The sequence below is a fragment of the Perissodus microlepis genome, chromosome 5 (assembly GCF_051167445.1).
Source record: "Perissodus microlepis isolate ML-2025 ecotype Zambia chromosome 5, ASM5116744v1, whole genome shotgun sequence".
NCBI lineage: Eukaryota > Metazoa > Chordata > Actinopteri > Cichliformes > Cichlidae > Perissodus > Perissodus microlepis.
This window is the reverse complement of record NC_140465.1, coordinates 3,670,764-3,687,970: the sequence shown is the minus strand read 5'-3', so window position 1 is coordinate 3,687,970 and position 17,207 is coordinate 3,670,764. Positions and strand designations below refer to the sequence as shown.

At 42.2% G+C, this 17,207-nt stretch overlaps 1 protein-coding gene across 3 annotated transcripts in view; it reads right to left on the bottom strand.

Annotated features, from left to right (window-relative positions):
• Nucleotides 1–6,253: 6,253 nt before the first annotated feature.
• Nucleotides 6,254–17,207, bottom strand: part of ptpdc1a (protein tyrosine phosphatase domain containing 1a) — a 33,912-nt gene continuing 22,958 nt past the window's right edge. For all 3 annotated transcript variants that reach the window (XM_084927425.1, XM_084927424.1, XM_084927426.1), the window contains 5 exons: nt 13,521–13,658; nt 12,330–13,429; nt 11,170–11,355; nt 7,408–7,518; nt 6,254–7,326 (listed from right to left, as the gene is read on the bottom strand). In XM_084927425.1, the coding sequence (XP_084783551.1) occupies nt 7,213–7,326; nt 7,408–7,518; nt 11,170–11,355; nt 12,330–13,429; nt 13,521–13,658 (1,649 nt within the window). In that variant the 3' untranslated portion in view covers nt 6,254–7,212. The remainder of the gene's footprint in view (nt 7,327–7,407; nt 7,519–11,169; nt 11,356–12,329; nt 13,430–13,520; nt 13,659–17,207) is intronic.

The following is a 17,207-nucleotide window of genomic DNA, read 5'->3' as shown; positions in this document are numbered from 1 at the left end:
ATTATGGACATTTTGCACAGAATTCTCCATCATCACAACTCCAAATAGCAGAAATATTTTGGAATAATGATGCCAACATGCATCCTATCCCCAAATCTAAAAGGGATCCTTGTATTTCCATTAAAAGAAGCTGGAGTCAGCACATCACTGCAAAACTGGGGAAAAGATAGGACGGGAGAAACGCTTCAGCAGAAATTTGCACAAAGTGTAAAAGAACGGTAGGTTAACTGGTGAATCTAAATTGCTCTTAGGTGTCAATGTGAGTGTGGATGGTTGTGTCTGTGTGTTAGCCCTGCGACAGACTGGCGACCTGTCCAAGGTGTAGGGCCTCTCGCCCTGTGGTAGGTGGGATAGGCTCTAGGCCCTCTCTGTCACTGAAACTGCAGGTGAAGTGTTTTTTTCCCCTTTTGTTTTTTTAAATATTACCTTAAAGACCTTTAGATTAGTTCCTTCATGTACATTCATAGCACAGCAGTCCACTTCTGTTTTAATTACTGGGTCAGATTTTATTGGGAAGCTCAAGAAACACAAACAAAACACAAAGTTACAAATTTATACATCAATCCACAGTCCAGTGTCCAACATATCAGAGCGTATTAAAAAGAAGCAACAAAAAAAAAAAAAAAAACGTATCCGGTAAACAGATCCCTTTTATAGGTGTGGAAATACAGTCCAAGTTCATCATTCTGCTGCTCAGGTCACAAACAATACAGATACACAACACTGTTCAACATTATTTTTATTTTTTAAAGTCAGTTTTGTCAGCTCTGTAATACATTAAGGACATACACAGGACAAAACCCAAACTGCAGTCTGCAACAAGAAATGAATCAAGAATAAAAACAGAGTTATAAGAACATAAGGAATATGAGGTGTTAACATATAAATATGAGTATATATGTTAACACCTCATAAATACGATAACACCAAAACTCTTACATTATGAAAATTATTCCACAGATGAAGGAGAGCTTGAGAGATTCCACTCTTCAGGGAAGGCAATAGATTGTATAGTTATCTCCTAAAGAGGGCAAAATCACTACCCTAAAACTATACAATCTACTACCTCACACTGGACGAGCAGCAGAATACAGAGCAACATCTGAATCCACGAACACACCGCTGAGGGAGAAGACCTCCGGAATCCACACAGGGACCATTAAGATGTCTGTTTGGCACTTTGGGAAAGACAGTAGGTTGAATAGTTATCTCCCAGTGTGGGTATGACCCTAAAACTATACAACCTACTACCTCATCCCACTGAGCACATGCTGTTGGCTTTAACAAGGACCCGACTGATCCCAGAGATGTGAAGCAGTGAAGCCTGTGGAGACAGAGAGCAGGTGAGGAGACAAACACCTGAGGCTGCAGTGAAAGAAAGCCGAGTATACCAGCTGCCCACTGTTCAGTTTGTAGAGCAGCTGAACTGATGCCTTAAATTCCAAGTGTCCTGCGCAGTTGGACGGTGGATTTACATCTGCCTACCTGTTCATGGTGCCACATGTGACCACATCACAATGTTCAGATTGGATTCAAATGCACAGCTTAGTAACCTTTAACAGAAGGTAATGTTTCAGTACCTTCCCTCGAGCTGAGTGCTGAATTGGCATCAGTGTGAACACTTTCAGGACATCCACCCGCAGGCCAAGTCCACTGAGCCAACAAACAGACTCCAAAATGCAGAGTTTTGTGAACAATGACAGTCACCAACAGACTGATAAAGATAACAAAACACACAGAGTGAACCATTCCATCATTATACTGGACCAAAAACTGAGGTCACACTGTAGCCCAGGGGTGGGCAATCTCAGTCCACGAGGGCCGGTGTCCCTGCAGGCTTTAGATGTGCCCTTGATCCGACACAGCTGATTTCAAGAGATGTGGAGGAGGTCATTTAGCCATTTAAGTTCTCCAGAGGCCTGTTAATGAACTAATCACGTGATTCAGGTGTGCTGACCCAGGGTGAGATCTAAAACCTGCAGGACACCAGCCCTCGTGGACTGAGATTGCCCACCCCTGCTGTAGCCTATCCAGAACACTTCATGTAGATCAGGGGTGGGCAACTGCAGGCCTCAAGGGCCGGTGTCCTGCAGGTTTTAGATCTCACCCTGGGTCAGCACACCTGAATCACGTGATTAGTTCATTAACAGGCCTCTGGAGAACTTCAAGAGATGTGGAGGAGGTCATTTAGCCATTTAAATCAGCTGTGTCGGATCAAGGGCACATCTAAAGCCTGCAGGGACACCGGCCCTTGAGGCCTGGAGTTCCCCACCTCTGATGTAGATGGAGACTGCAAACTAACATGGTGGAGGTCAAGCTGTGCCAACACACCATTTGGTTAATTTCAGACCCTGCTTGTTTATAATAACAATCAACTGTTCATTATGGGATGTTGTCACAACATTCCAGGGGGAGCCTGTACTCTGTGAGTAAACGGACAAGAGTTCTGAACTTGCTCTCACTGTACATTTCAACTGACCAGCCACCACACAGAGCTCACACTGAATGCAGGGCTGAGGATACACGAGTTAAAAATTTGAAAGAGAGACAAAAAGCTGATGAGGTATCTACGCCGACAGGCTGATCTGTTTAATTCATTTCTGTTTTTCTTCAGCAGCAGCAGACCAGTTGTTAGTGGAAGAGCTAACACAGAAAGCTAACAGCAAACGTTCATGTTACACCTGTGACAATAACCTTTCTGTGGACCTCTGCAAATAAGATTCTGAGTCTCTGCTGCAGAGCGAGGACTGCAGCTTCACCAACACTGGTACTGGGTTAGAACTGGGTAATCAGTAGATACAAATGCCAGTGTGTTATCCCAATGCAAGACCTCAGTCAGCTTCTTTGATGACAATTCCAATAAAGTTAAACAGCGAGGTGAGTGTTGACAAAAAAGGAGACGAGCAGTTTTACTCTGAGGAAATTTTTAATGCTGAAAATGCACTGCTGTCTTTAACTGTTTTTCCTAATTTATTACACTTCTGGGATTTATTTAGTTTATACTGCCTCAGTGAAACACTGCTGGTATTATACATTATTGCAGGTTCAGATTAACTAACAACTGTAAGAAAAATTAGTCACAATCTAATTACATTTTTCAAAGAGAGATTACAAATGTTCGTTACCGCGCTTTGTTTTCTCTGACATCCTAAAGACACCCTGAACCACATGTCCTGTGCCAGCCTATCAAACTGTGTGTGCACAGCTGATTAAAGTGAAGGTTGTGGATATTATGACAGTGTTTTGGGGCCATTGTATCTTAAACTGCAAAAACAACAAACCTTCAGCATTCTTTAGGGTCGAGTCTAACACGCGCATGATAAAATACTTAGAAACTGCTTGAGATTACAAACATCTTTACCAATGACTTGCATTGCTTTACTATGCGTGTTGATCAACCTCATCACAAACAGGCAGCGCCTGTAAGGTGGAAGGCATTTTACAGCCCAAAGACACGTTGACAGTACACGAAAGTTGGATACTGGTACCATGACATCACCCAAGGAGAATGGGAGGGGACAGGATGATGGATATGACTAAGAAACTGAGGGACACTGTATGTTCCTACAGTACAACAACTCTAACAGCAGAGTTCCCCAGAGGTTACAGTTTCTGTGTTCACAACTATCTGAGTGACATGCATGACGCACTGCATTTCAACACACTGACTAATCATGTGTCCTTTAGGCCACTCCAAACAGACTTGAACAAAGAGAAATGGGAAGGACTAATTCCAGGTATGCACAACTGAATGCATGCGTCTAAGCAAGCCATTATAGCTCCAGCCTTATAGTTTCCACGTCGACAAGTAGGTGAGAGTTTTCTCACAAGTCTTTAGCCAATGAATGAGCAGAGTCTGTGAGTTTCTCAATTTTCTCAACCTTACAGCAGGACAAGATCGACACCCATCAGCAAAGTCAATGTCCTCTTTATGCCGGAGGTTTCTTCCTGTTGAAAGGGAGTTTCTCCTTCCCACTGTCACCAAGTGCTTGCTCTTATAGGGGTCTTGTGATTGTCGGGATTTCTTTCTGATATTGTTACTTTCCAATATAAAGAATGTTGAGGTGACTGTTGTTATGAACTGGTGCTATATAATTAAAACTGGACTGAAGTGAATGTTTGCAACCAAACAAGTCAGGACTCCTGTTGGTCATGTAAGACATTCCAGGTTTAAGGCACCTCCGTATCGGTTTTGCTTTTCAGAACAGGAATTTGTGTTTGTTTTATGACAAATTCTGACAGTTCTGTTAATATTGCTGAATCCAACAGCAGAGTAGCTGTAATGTGACCAACTCATCCACTGTCATTCATGGTATGCTGAAGTCAATCCAATCATATAATGTAAAGTAATGCAAACCCAAAACAACAGATTTACCACTTTTTAAACTCAGGAAGCTAAATGAAGTTTGTCTTAGAATAATATCAGTTAATATTAATCAGCTTCAATTCAAACTATTTAAATCCTGACAGACACTTAGCATTTTAATAGGTGATTAGCAGCTATAAAGAGAAATCTCATCTTTCCCCAAACCTCACAACCAGTCAGAGCAGAGGGCTTCCCCTCTGAGACTGGTTCTGTCAGAGGTCTCTTCCTGTTCAAAGGGCGTTTTTCTTTCCTCTGTCATCAAGTTCTTGTTCATAGGGGATCTCCTGATCGATGGGCCTCTCCCCCATATTGTAGGCTAGATCTTAAAATATAAAGCAATTTGAGATGGCTATTGTGAACGCGTGCTCCATAAATATGATGAATGAGGTTCTGGCCTTCAGAAATGAATACTTAGAATTGTTTCATCATCACAGACTCATTGCATTAACTACATTTAGGCCAACCCTGCTTACATCTGCCTCCCAAAGACTTGAGCCAGGGGAAAAGAAAAAAAAATTAGAAGTCAAATAAATAGCACTCATAATTTTCCAGACAGCAGGCAGACCAGACAGCTGTGTCTGTCCCACACACTGTTCAGGCCTTGGTGCAGCACCTCACCTCATCTGCAGCAGGTGGGTGGGGCAAACACGTGCCTGAGATGACCATATTAGAGAGCTCCAAGCTCAGCGACATCATAAAGATCCAACGAGAAAACTGAACCTGAGCAGTTAGATCAGTCCAAAGCCCTAGCTTTTGTTTAGAGGGCTTACTTGCACATATTACACTATGATGTAAACTGAAATACCCATATTAAATATGATTAGAGACAGCTAGGAAAACGCAATAAGGGTCTTTTTTAAAACTCTTGTTTGCTTGAAGAATGAATAGCCTCGTAAATGAGGGCATTGACTACTACAGTCAAATGATTTTACACGCAAAGACCCTTTAACCCTGAAGAGCTTAACGTGTCCATTAGAAAGGAAGTACCTCTTCCCAACATGAAACTGCTCCCTGCCCAGTGTCTGCTCTTAAAATACAGTCAAAGCTGCCCAGTGTAGAGGCTTAATGTTTAGCAGAAACAGAAGAAGCACAAGATCCCATATGCCCATTTCCCTCGCTGGTAAAGTCCCGCTCAGTGCTTAATAAGAAGAGACGCGTGAAGTGCTCCAGTCGCCCCCGTACTCTTCATTCTGCGCCCGATAATAACCACTCCTTACTAATGGCTAGCTAACCCTGTCGGGCTAGCAGCTAGCAGCACGTTCCAGCATGGAAGTCCCAAAAGGCAAACGTCAGGCTAAAGTGCGGCAGCGGCCTCTGCAGCACTACCGAGTCTTTACATGTATGCTTGAAAGAATACTACCCCAACTACTAAGAAATGTGTATCCAAAATGTATGATTAACAAAGTATACCCACCTACCTGCCATGTCGAAAGAATCCTCCACCCTCTGACTGCTTCTTCTTCGTGGTTCGTGAAGCTGCTACTTCTTCTTCGAGGGTTTAACAGTAGTATCCTTAATGTTACATTACTGCCATCTTTAGGAGTTACTTAACTCCTACAACGTCTCTCCCTCTCAGATGCTCCAACACTTGCTTTAACTCAAGGCTGACTAATCTTCTGTTTGCCACTAACAAATGTAATTTTGAGGGGTTTTTTCTGATTTATAGTATAATTTTTTAAAATGTTGTACATGTTTAACCTCAACATTAAACGATTTATTGGTGTAGCGAATAACAGTGCAACTTCTTGCTGGAAAACCAAGCTCACTTGCCATTGTAAAAGTACTCCCCACAGGCAGCAGCCTCTTCCAGTAAGTCAAAAACCAGCCCAGGAGCAATTTGGGGAACACAACACCCACCCCCAGTAAAAAACAAACACTCAAACAAGACTCAGTCAGTTATGTTTATTTCTCCAAGTAACCCGTTGGAACAATGAAAAAATAGTGCTTGCTGAAAATCCTCCACAGCCCAACGTGTCATGTTCTTCGTATTACTACAGTACCATTAGTATATCACACTCAGCTTGCATCTACACTGAATTTTGTCCGTATATAAGCGATGAGGTGAGGTGGAAGATTTTTGTCAATAGCCACACACACACGCACACACGCGCGCGAGTCAAAATTACACAAAATGAGTCCAAACAGAGGCCATGTGAGTCGAGGCAGAGTGCTAAATGCAGGAGTTGAGGCAGATTGATGTTTTACAAATGAATGAATGACACAATACACGGAGGATTTTTTTGGTAAACAGTATTAAGTACATAAAATTGATTGAAAAAGAAAACGCACTGTGGCCTTGTGAGTTTGCACTGCTGTAACAGCCACAGTTTAACATTAAGAGAACGCCTTACATTCTACAGCAACAAAGCAAGTTATAGCAATTCTATCGACTTGTGCATTTCAAAAAAGAACATCTGAATAAATAAGACACATTGCAGCATGTGCACAGTGTAAAACATATTTTGGTTTAAATAACCCCAAGAACCCAGAGAGCTGAGTCACACATTTAAATAACATTACATTCACGTAATGAAATGTTTCTTCATCATGTCCCTAACAGCAATGAGTTAGATAATAAAGCAAGATCTAGTCTCAGACAAAGAACAGGTAACCAACAAAAAGTTCAGAGTGAGCACAGTGGCACATTAACACAGAGTAGCAGTACTCAGAGTCAATTACAAGCTTCAAAGGAAACAGAATGAAAAAACACTTAGCTTCAAACACTACATGACTGGCAGATCTCAGCAGCATCGGGTGCAAGAGGTGGCTTCTAATGCAGTAATGCCCACAAATAAAAGTGGAACCTCGTTTGGGAGTCTTCTTCTCGGCAGGCTGATTGGGGCCAATCAAGAGGCTTCATTCTCCTGAACAGCTTTGTCATGCAGCTCGTGAAGAATGGGAGTCAGGATTGCTTTCAGTGTTGCATACAGAGACTTGTTCTCCTCTGAGGCAGGGTCCATCTGCAAAGCAAACTGCACTGCATCATGCCCAGTAAGAACTTAAGTAAACATGTTCAATACATGCTGTTTGTTAAAGCTCACCTTAGTAAACACTTTAATGGTTTGGTTAAGAAAACTGGTCTCCAATTCTTTAGGCACTGGCAGGAGATGAGCAGCACAGTCGAGGATGCACAGCAAAGTGAGCCGGTGACCCTATCAAAAGGAAGGAGACCATACTGTATGTCACACTACAGGATCACATAGTGCTGGGTGAGACACTGGATGTGTCAGGATAGCAGTTCAATTGTCGCTAATCTGCGAGGGATGAATCTGAATCTTAGCAAGATTGGTTAGCAAGCTACATCCAAAAACCAAGTGCAATGTACAGACACACATATCTGCTAATACCTAATTATTCCCTGCAATGACCTTACCAGTTCGTTTATTCCATTAGAGACTATAATATAGTGGAGTGGCCCTGTTCAGTAACTGAACTAGCTGAGATGAAGCATCTATGAATGGTGAGTTATAAAAAAAAACCATCTTGTTACTAAGGTGGAAACTATCCATAGATGTCAACACTGTTTTTTTTTTTTTTTAAAACGGCCTCTAAATTTGCTATTTAATGGCATTTTAACATCCTTTTTATTTGGCCTCTTTCTGGCTTTATTAGACAGATAAAATGAAGACTGACAGGAAAGAGATAGGGGAAGACATGCGGCAAAGGGCCACGGGTCAGACTCGAACCCAGATCAGCCGCTCTCATCCATGCGGCATATGGTCACCTGCTCATCCAAGTGAGCTAAACCGGCGCCAGTCCACATGTATTTTGTGGACTTCGAGGTGTTCAACTATGTCCCTCAGAGTATTCTGTGGAGTATTCTTCTTCAGGAGTATGGGGTGTCTGGCCCGTTGTTACAAGCCTTTGGTCGTTAAACAACCATGGCAAGACCTTGGTTCACACAGCCGGTGTTCTGGGAATCCATCAACCTGGCAAACCATCCTACCCGTTGTTTCTGCGCATGCGCACAACACGAAATTAAGTGGCGAACCGTCCTACCTTTGTGAATATCAGCTAGAAAAATACTCTGATGGGTAAAATTAACTGCCAAACCATCCTACCTTTGTGAATGTCACCTACAAGCATACTTAAACAGCTAAAATTAAGTGGCAAATCATCCTACCTTTGTGAATATGAGCTAGAAGCATACTCTGACGGGTAAAATTAAGTGCCAAACCATCCTGGCTGTATGAAAATGAGCTACAAGCATAATCTGATGAGCAAAGTTAAGTGGCAAATTGTCATACCTACTTAAATTGGTGCTGGAATTACTCTGTGACAGCAGAAATGTGCATAAACTACTTACGGTAGGACATTTTGCCAAAGTAGGATGGTTTGTCAGAACACCGGTAATAAGTCGGACTGGCTGGGGGTTGGACTCTGCCAGGGCTGCCCTTTGTCACTGATTCTGTTACTAATTTTTATGGACAGAATTTCTATGCATAGCCTCGTGGCAGAATGTTTCCACTTGGCTGGTCTCAGAAATTTGTCTCTGCTTTTCGCAGACGATGTGGTTCTAGAAGGATGACCTCCTACTCACACTGGAGCGGTTCACAGCCGGGTGTTAAGTGGCAGGAATAGGGATGGGTACCGGTATCTGGTGCCATTATGGCACCGGTTCTGACATAAACGGTAGTAACCAGCACACATTTCGGTGCTTTATTTCTGTGCTTTTCTTTCCTGAGATGTCATACACTTTGGATTATAGCCAATTTTACCATTTACTACTACGCTTGCAATTTTACCATTGCAAGTGTAGTAGGCGGGCCCAGGTACGTACGTTCTTTTAGAGCAGAGCTACAGATTAAAAATGCCCAAGGCAAAGAGGTCAAATTCTGGCTGTACTTCACAGCAAAAGATGCAAACTCAGCAGCCTGCAACAAGTGCTTTAAGGTGATACTGTGCAAAGGAGGTAACTCCTCGAATCTGATGAAACACCTGGCGACGCATAGCGGTTTTTTAAAAGCCGAGAAATGCACTGTATTTGATAGCTTGCTGCGAGACCTCACACCGAGCACATCTACTGCGGGTGTGGTGCCTGTTATCGGACCCGGAGTTTGCAACATCCCCCAAGAACCAGAAGAGGAGAGTCCTGGCCCCTAGCCCTGCCAGTGTAGCAGAAATGATGACGGATGATGATGGCAGCAGCAGCCGTTCTTCTCTGCGTGAGTAGCTTAATGTTGTTCGTGTGTAATTTACGCTGAGTAGGCTAACCACGTTATTACATTAATGCATGTAAGGTGAACTAGCAAACACCGTTGTAGTTACATGCGGCTGTCTTCTTGTTTGATGGCAGATACTCCCTTCACCCTGGCCAAAAAGGCTAAAATGACCAAAGAAAAAGTGGGAAACAGCTAAACATGAGAGGTTTTAAGACAAAATTGGTGTTTTTTCCATTGATTAAGCACTGCTTCCAGCCAAGAGTGATACCATATATGCCCTATAGCTGCAGAAAAGGCTAACATTGTTATCTTTTTACAAAAAAAACAGCTAAACATAAGAGGTTTTTGGACAAAGTTTGTGTTCTCCATTCTTTAAGCACCGGTTCGAGCACCGGCACCGTTTCAAAAGTACCGGTTTGGTACTGGTATTGGATAAAACCTAAACGATACCCATCCCTAGGCAGGAATGAGAATCAGCACCTCCAAGCTTGAGGCAATGGTCCTCAGACGGAAAAGTGTGGAGTGCTCACTCCGGGTCAGGGACAAGTTAACGCCCCAAGTCGAGGAGTTTGTTCCTCAGGGTCTTGTTCACGAGTGAGAGGGAAGGGAAGAGGAGGTCGATAGAAGAACTGGTGCTGCGGCTGCAGTGGTGCGGACGCTGTACCGGTCTGTCGTGGTGAAAAGAGAGTCTAAAAGCGAAGCTCTCGATTTACTTGATGATCTACGCCCCAACCCTCACCTATGGTCACGACTCGGGGAAGTGACCGAAAGTTCAAGACTCAGCAAAGAGGGAGACGCAACTTTGTTTGTGTTGTTGGTGCCTCATGAAACACGTCCAATGCAGTTATCTGAAAAATACTATGATCAGATTAGTTGTACAGACCTTTGTCACCACAAGTCTGTGCTTCACTTTTGTGAGTGAAATTCTAGTAGCTTCAACCGTGTTTGTAGTTAAGTAGTTTTATGAATGCAAGTTAAGATGAACTAACTTGGCACTCTTTTTGTAGGTGTCGCCATTTGAGAGCAACAACTTAACGATTGCTTACATGTGATGGGTTTAGGGGACATCTGTAAATTGTAGCTATAACAAAATAACTTGGGTTACACTTGTTCCAACCAGCCTCACAATTTAAACAAGTTAGACAAACAATACATTTTCATTGTCCTCCTCACTTACTGACTTATTGACATACACCACCCAGTGGAGGTCGAATACTACTCCTGAGCCTTACTGCAGACTTTTTTGAATATCTAGTATTGATGTTAAGAAAAATTACATTATCAGCTTAATTAAAGGCATCATGGGACTAATTCTTCAAGCCCATTACTGAGTCAAAGGGCCAGAAGGACAATAGTTCCATTAACAGACTGGGCCATTTTTTTTACAAACTTTTTTAAAAACCAATTCAGAACTTTCTTTGTTGGGATTTAAAGACATTAAAAAGAACTAATTAAGCCAATTTCATGCTCCATGTTTTCTTGTGTACATTTCACTACAGTAGCTTTGATTTTTCAAAGTTAAAAGAAATATTTTCTTTTAATATACGGTGCAACCTTTCACGTCATTCAGCTGTTTAACAAAGTCTGCTATCCCTGTTTGGTTTAGACAGCAATGCTTGGAAGATATTTGACACAGTCTACCTTTTCCAGTGAATCGAGGGCGTTCTGTGGGTTTACATTCCTTTCAGTGAGGGCTTTTATATCCTCACTGCTGATGACTGGATCCTTAAGCTGCTCCACCCATGACCACATCAGACTAGATAGGACCAGAGGGTCTCTCTCCTTGCACAGCCTCTCCCATGTTCCCTCTCTGGAGTTCAGCTCCATCTGCACAACACAAAACAGACTGACAATGAAATGACTGAAATGAAGTGCCAGTAAGAACACAGTTCCAGGTTCAAGTCAAACTATGTACAACATAGTTTTTTTGTAAAATGAGGGACTAGATTAACTCAACACGCATCTCCTATGGTAACGGCAGTGTGATTCTAAATACACTGCAAGACAATCTATGATACATGAGACCCAGAGCTGTCTTTTTTTGGCAAATGTAAGCTAAAAGTGGTAGGTCTGCTAACACATTAAAACTACACGTGGAGCAAATACCACCGTGATCTTAATCTGATTATTTAACTGAGCTGCCCATTTTTAATTTCGTTTATTAGCTAGATTCTGGGAGCACAGCTAAACTATACCTAGCTAGCTACCTTTATCTTGCTTGCTAACATTATTACTGACAAAAATCACATGAATGGAAGTTCCTGTTTGCTAGCATGACAAAATTAGAGCAGCACAGTAGTGCAATGGTTAACACTGGTGCCTCGGGGTCCTGGAATCTAGTCGGTCACATGTATGTATTATCACTGTTTTGGCTAATCCTAGCACAGCTGGTTGCTTTTTGATTTTGATTGCATTAAAAACAATTATGGTTTGAGGTCACACAGTAGACCTAGCAGTCAACACAAAGATGGGTAATCCCAAAGCTGTAAAGACAGAGCACTCTTTTCAAAACCCTATTGGTCAAAGGTATTCTCTTTCTCCCGCTGCTAAAAATAACAGGCTAATCCTGGAAGGTTGCTAATCTATCATCCTTCCCTTATGAAGAGTCATAGATAGCTTTTCTGGCAATTGCATAAAAAGTAAGAATTTAGCGTATCGACTATGAGACAGTCCAAAGTTGCACTTAAGGTGGTGCAATTTACAATTTGAGATTGTAATGTTTAGAAAATCTGGTTAAGCAGGTTGGAAATCTGGCTGGAAAGGAAGTGTAATAATCCCTGCACAAGTTAGGTGGGGCTCACCTGCCACACTGACACCTTGGAGGTGAGATCCTTGTCTGTCAGTTCCAGGGCCAGAGCTTTTGCCACCATGAGGCACCTGCTCTCTGGTGAGAACTCAGACTGGAGGGTGATAAAAGGAACCTCTGAGAAGTCACCTGCACTTCCACCCATTGACACATTCTCCTTACCAGCTACCAGTTTGCTCTTGACTGCTAAGGCAGGCAGTGTGGCATTGCAGTGGAATCTTCTACTGACCTCAGAGAAATCTAAAGGCAAACTCTGATGGCCTTCACGGAGCGGTCTTTTTAAAATGGGAGATCCAAGGTCTTCCTTTGTTTCTGTACTGGAGTTCTGATTGTTCTTAAAAATGTTCTGAGTAGAGAGGTTGCAAAATCTGGAAGGGTTACAGGCAGTAAGGCTGCTGTGAGACAAGGAATGTTTGATCAGGCAGTTGATTGGTTGGTTGTTCTTCAGATTTCCTAAATGATGCTGGCGTTGCCCCAGCTTGTGAAGAACAGAATCGCTGTAGCTCCTGTTTTCGCACAGAGAAGATCTCTGGGGGCTCTCTCCATTCTGCTGCCTCCACAAGGGGTCAAGCTCATTGTCACTAATTAGAGGCTGATCGTTAGCAAGTCTAGGTTGTATCAGTACTGGACTAAGAGGATGGGATGAACTACATAGAAGGGGAATCCCTTTCCCTTTCATTTCCTTCCCAAGCTGTTGAAGGGCCTGCTGGGACACCGTCTTCTCTACCTCAGCCGTGAGGTCGGGAATCTCCAACCATTCCTCCTCAATCACCACCTGTCTGTTGGCTGCGATGTCAATTAGCAGCCTGCACACCAGCTGGACAATCTTTGGCACGTTCTTCATCTGCCGAGCCTCGTAGCCATGTAGCAGGTGTCGTTGACGGGTGAGATACTGGGACAAAGTAACGGCACCTGCTTTGGGTTCAGCGCAGGAGAAGACACTTCGAAGAGGAACCAGGAACTGGGCAAACTCCCTGACACAGAGAAGCTGGCCTCTGGTTTGGATGGAGTTGGGTCTTTTGGCTCGCACAAACAGGATGGCTTGGTCAGCGTTCATACGAGTTGTAAAGACCAAATAACAAGCCAACAACACACCTGAATGATGCAAAATACAAATTAAAAAACTGATATATTTATAAAGTACAAATGCAGATTTGAGCGATTTCAAACTGCTCGTGTTGCAAACCTGTTCTTCCAAGGCCAGCATGGCAGTGGACAGCCATCTTCCCTTCTTGGACAGCAAATGACATGACTTTTACCATGTCAAGGATTGTAGTCAGAGATGCCACACCATAATCTTTCCATCCAAAATTGTAATAATATACTGAAAGATAAAAAGCCAGAGATTAGAATCAAAAGGAGTTTTTAATTGTTTGTGCAGTACATGGTCACAAACATCCATCCATCTTCTTCTGCTTATCCGGGGCCGGGTCACAGGGGCACCAGCCTAAGCAGAGAAGCCAAGACCTTCCTCTCCCCACTCACCTCCTCTAGCTTGTCCGGAGCAACACCAAGGTGTTCCCAGGCCAGTCGAGAGATGCAAACATTGCACCCTAAATCAGTTGAGATAATCTAATAAACAAGAGCAGCAATGACAAGTTGGTGGTAGTTTTACTTGTTTTTTTCCTTCCCTCCAAAACTAGCTTGCTAATTAAACAAGGTCTCAGTCCCACAGGCCTAGAGATTAGCCAGCAATCCCCTGGCAATTTCTGGTCTCCAGGAAGAAATGTGAATTCTCTGACTGGTTCTTAAGTGGTTGCTGGAGGTTTCCTGCACTTCCTAGTAGAGATGGACCAATCCGATATTACGCATCGGTATCGGACATAAAAAAAAGTGGTATTGTGCCATCTCTACTTCCTAGTAGGTACTAGAGATGGCACGATACCACTTTTTTATGTCCGATACCGATATCATAAATGTGGATATCTGCAGATACCGATATGAATCCGATATAGTGTTTTTTAATCAACAAAACTGTTTTTTTAATATATTGCTTCATTTTGTATAAGTTCATACTCAAGTTTAAATAAACAACAACACTAAAGCTATTCTGTTATACCTGTATGTAAAAAATACACTGCGCCCAAAATATTTCATAGTTCAGCGAAACTGATCAATCTAATGAACTTAAACCTACTCCATCCTCCCTATTCTGGTATTTTAAAGAGTAGTTAGCAGAAATATTAAACAACCTAACTAATAGGGTTGCAAACTCCCAGCAAAAAATAAATAGGGAACAACCCCCCAACCTCCACCTCATGATGCTTAATCGACGTAATCAACTTTAATTTGATGCAGTGTGAAAAAAAAAAAATGGGAAGATGGTATCTTCCCAAAGAAAAAAGTACTATAGCTTACTAGGGTATATTAGACTTAACAGTTACTATATACAGCAATGGACTTCTATATATTTTACATAAGATTAAAACTTTGGGTGTAAGATTCAGATAATTATTTATTAAAAGCTCGACATTTTAAATGAGAATAAGAAAGAAAAGTGTGTCTTTGTGCCCCCCTTTTCCCTGTTCATGCCCTATCGGCCCCCCTGGCTAAACTTTGCTAGATCCGCCCCTGCACAGTTACCAGCCGTCAGCTACGTAGAAAAGGATCCTGGTGTAGAAAGTAATATTCAATAAATTCCAACAACAGCTTATCAAGGTTAAACGTGCTGCTGTTGTTCAGCCGCTGGTTTCCTCTTTCTGGTGCAAAGTGGGCCAAAAACAAACAAGAGAGACGGAGTCGCGACAGAAAAGCCGATCAGCTGATCATTAAGCAGTTTCACGATTGAAGTAGCAGCAAGAAGAGGAAGTCGCTCCATATATCGGTTGTTAAGCATAACGTGGGAATGCTTTAGAAACATTCAGAGATGAACTTGCACACTTGCTTTACTTCTCTCTGGGATAACTTCCTCGGAGATGAAATGCCGGTTTGGTAGCAAGGCTACAAATACACACAGCTGCTCTATCACGTGCTGCACACTGCTCCAACGTGCTACGGTTATGAGCCAAGTTACGCCGTGTCGCAAGTTTTGTGAGGTGCTTTTTTGATATTTAATGGATTGGATTACATTTTTTATTTCTCTCCGATATCCGATCCAGTAATTTACGTCAGTATTGGACCGATACCGATACCTAATATCGGATCGGTCCATCTCTAGTAGGTACTGCACCAAAAACCTTGTGATTGCTTTGGTTGCTAGCAGACTACTGTCGTCACCATGAGTCGCAACAAAGCCACTGACTCGTCTGCAAACGCAATTTTCTCTCCGAGCAGTAGTGAAACAGTATGACAAACAAAAAACAGAGAATGTTCACCTTCAAAGTAAAGTATTGTACCACTGCAACCAATACATTTTAAAAGGTGCATATTTTACTTTGAAGTTGAATGGTCGCCATTTCCAGTTTGTGCTACACTCACACTACCACTTGGTGAATAGTTTGAGTGTTTGCAAGCTAGTAGGCATCTTCCATTCAAATTATCGGAAAACAAGATCCAGCACTGTAAACCTCTTCCAGCAACCTCCAGACACCATTCACAGAATACACACCCTAGCGACTGTTGGTTATCAGAGGGGTCACAGCCTGGTCTTCAGGTTTGTGTGAATGGGACTTCAACAATCCATTTCCCAGCAACTGCCAGCAACTCTCAACTGCTCAAGAAACAGATATTTTTTCTCTTACAACTAGTGGTTGTAAGAGTGGTTTCTCTTCAGCATTGTAGCCAGACTGACAAAAAGTCAGAGCACTTTTGAGCCAACCATCCCTTTAACGTTAACTAGTACTGACTTCATGAACTTCTTCACAAATAAAATTTTTATCATTAGAGAAAAAATTACCAATAATCATCCCACAGATGTAATATTATCTACAGCTACTCTTGATGTTAAGTTAGACTCTTTTTCTCCAATTGATCTTTCTGAGTTAACTTCAATAATTACTTCCTCCAAACCATCAACGTGTCTTTTAGACCCCATTCCTACAAAACTGCTCAAAGAAGTCCTGCCATTAATTAATTATTCGATCTTAAATATGATCAACCTATCTCTAATAATCGGCTATGTACCACAGGCCTTCAAGGTGGCTGTAGTTAAACCTTTACTCAAAAAGCCATCTCTAGACCCAGCAGTCTTAGCTAATTATAGGCCAATCTCCAACCTTCCTTTCATATCAAAAATCCTTGAAAGAGTAGTTGTCAAACAGCTAACAGATCATCTGCAGAGGAATGGTTTATTTGAAGAGTTTCAGTCAGGTTTCAGAGCTCATCACAGCACAGAAACAGCTTTAGTGAAGGTTACAAATGATCTTCTTATGGCCTCTGACAGTGGACTCATCTCTGTGCTTGTCCTGCTAGACCTTAGTGCAGCATTCGATACTGTCGACCATAATATCCTATTAGAGCGATTAGAACATGCTGTAGGTATTACAGGTACTGTGCTGCAGTGGTTTGTATCATATCTATCTAATAGACTCCAATTTGTACATGTAAATGGAGAGTCCTCTTCACACACTGAGGTTAATTATGGAGTTCCACAGGGTTCGGTGCTAGGACCAATTCGGTTTACATTATACATGCTTCCCTTAGGCAATATCATTAGAAGACATAGCATAAATTTTCATTGCTATGCAGATGACACCCAACTTTATCTATCTATGAAGCCAGATAACACACACCAATTAGTTAAACTGCAGGAATGTCTTAAAGACATAAAGACCTGGATGGCCGCTAACGTTCTGCTTCTTAATTCAGATCAAACTAAAGTTATTGTACTCGGCCCCTGAAAATCTTAGAAATATGGTATCTAACCAGATTCTTACTCTGGATGGCATTACCTTGGCCTCCAATAACACTGTGAGGAACCTTGGAGTCATTTTTG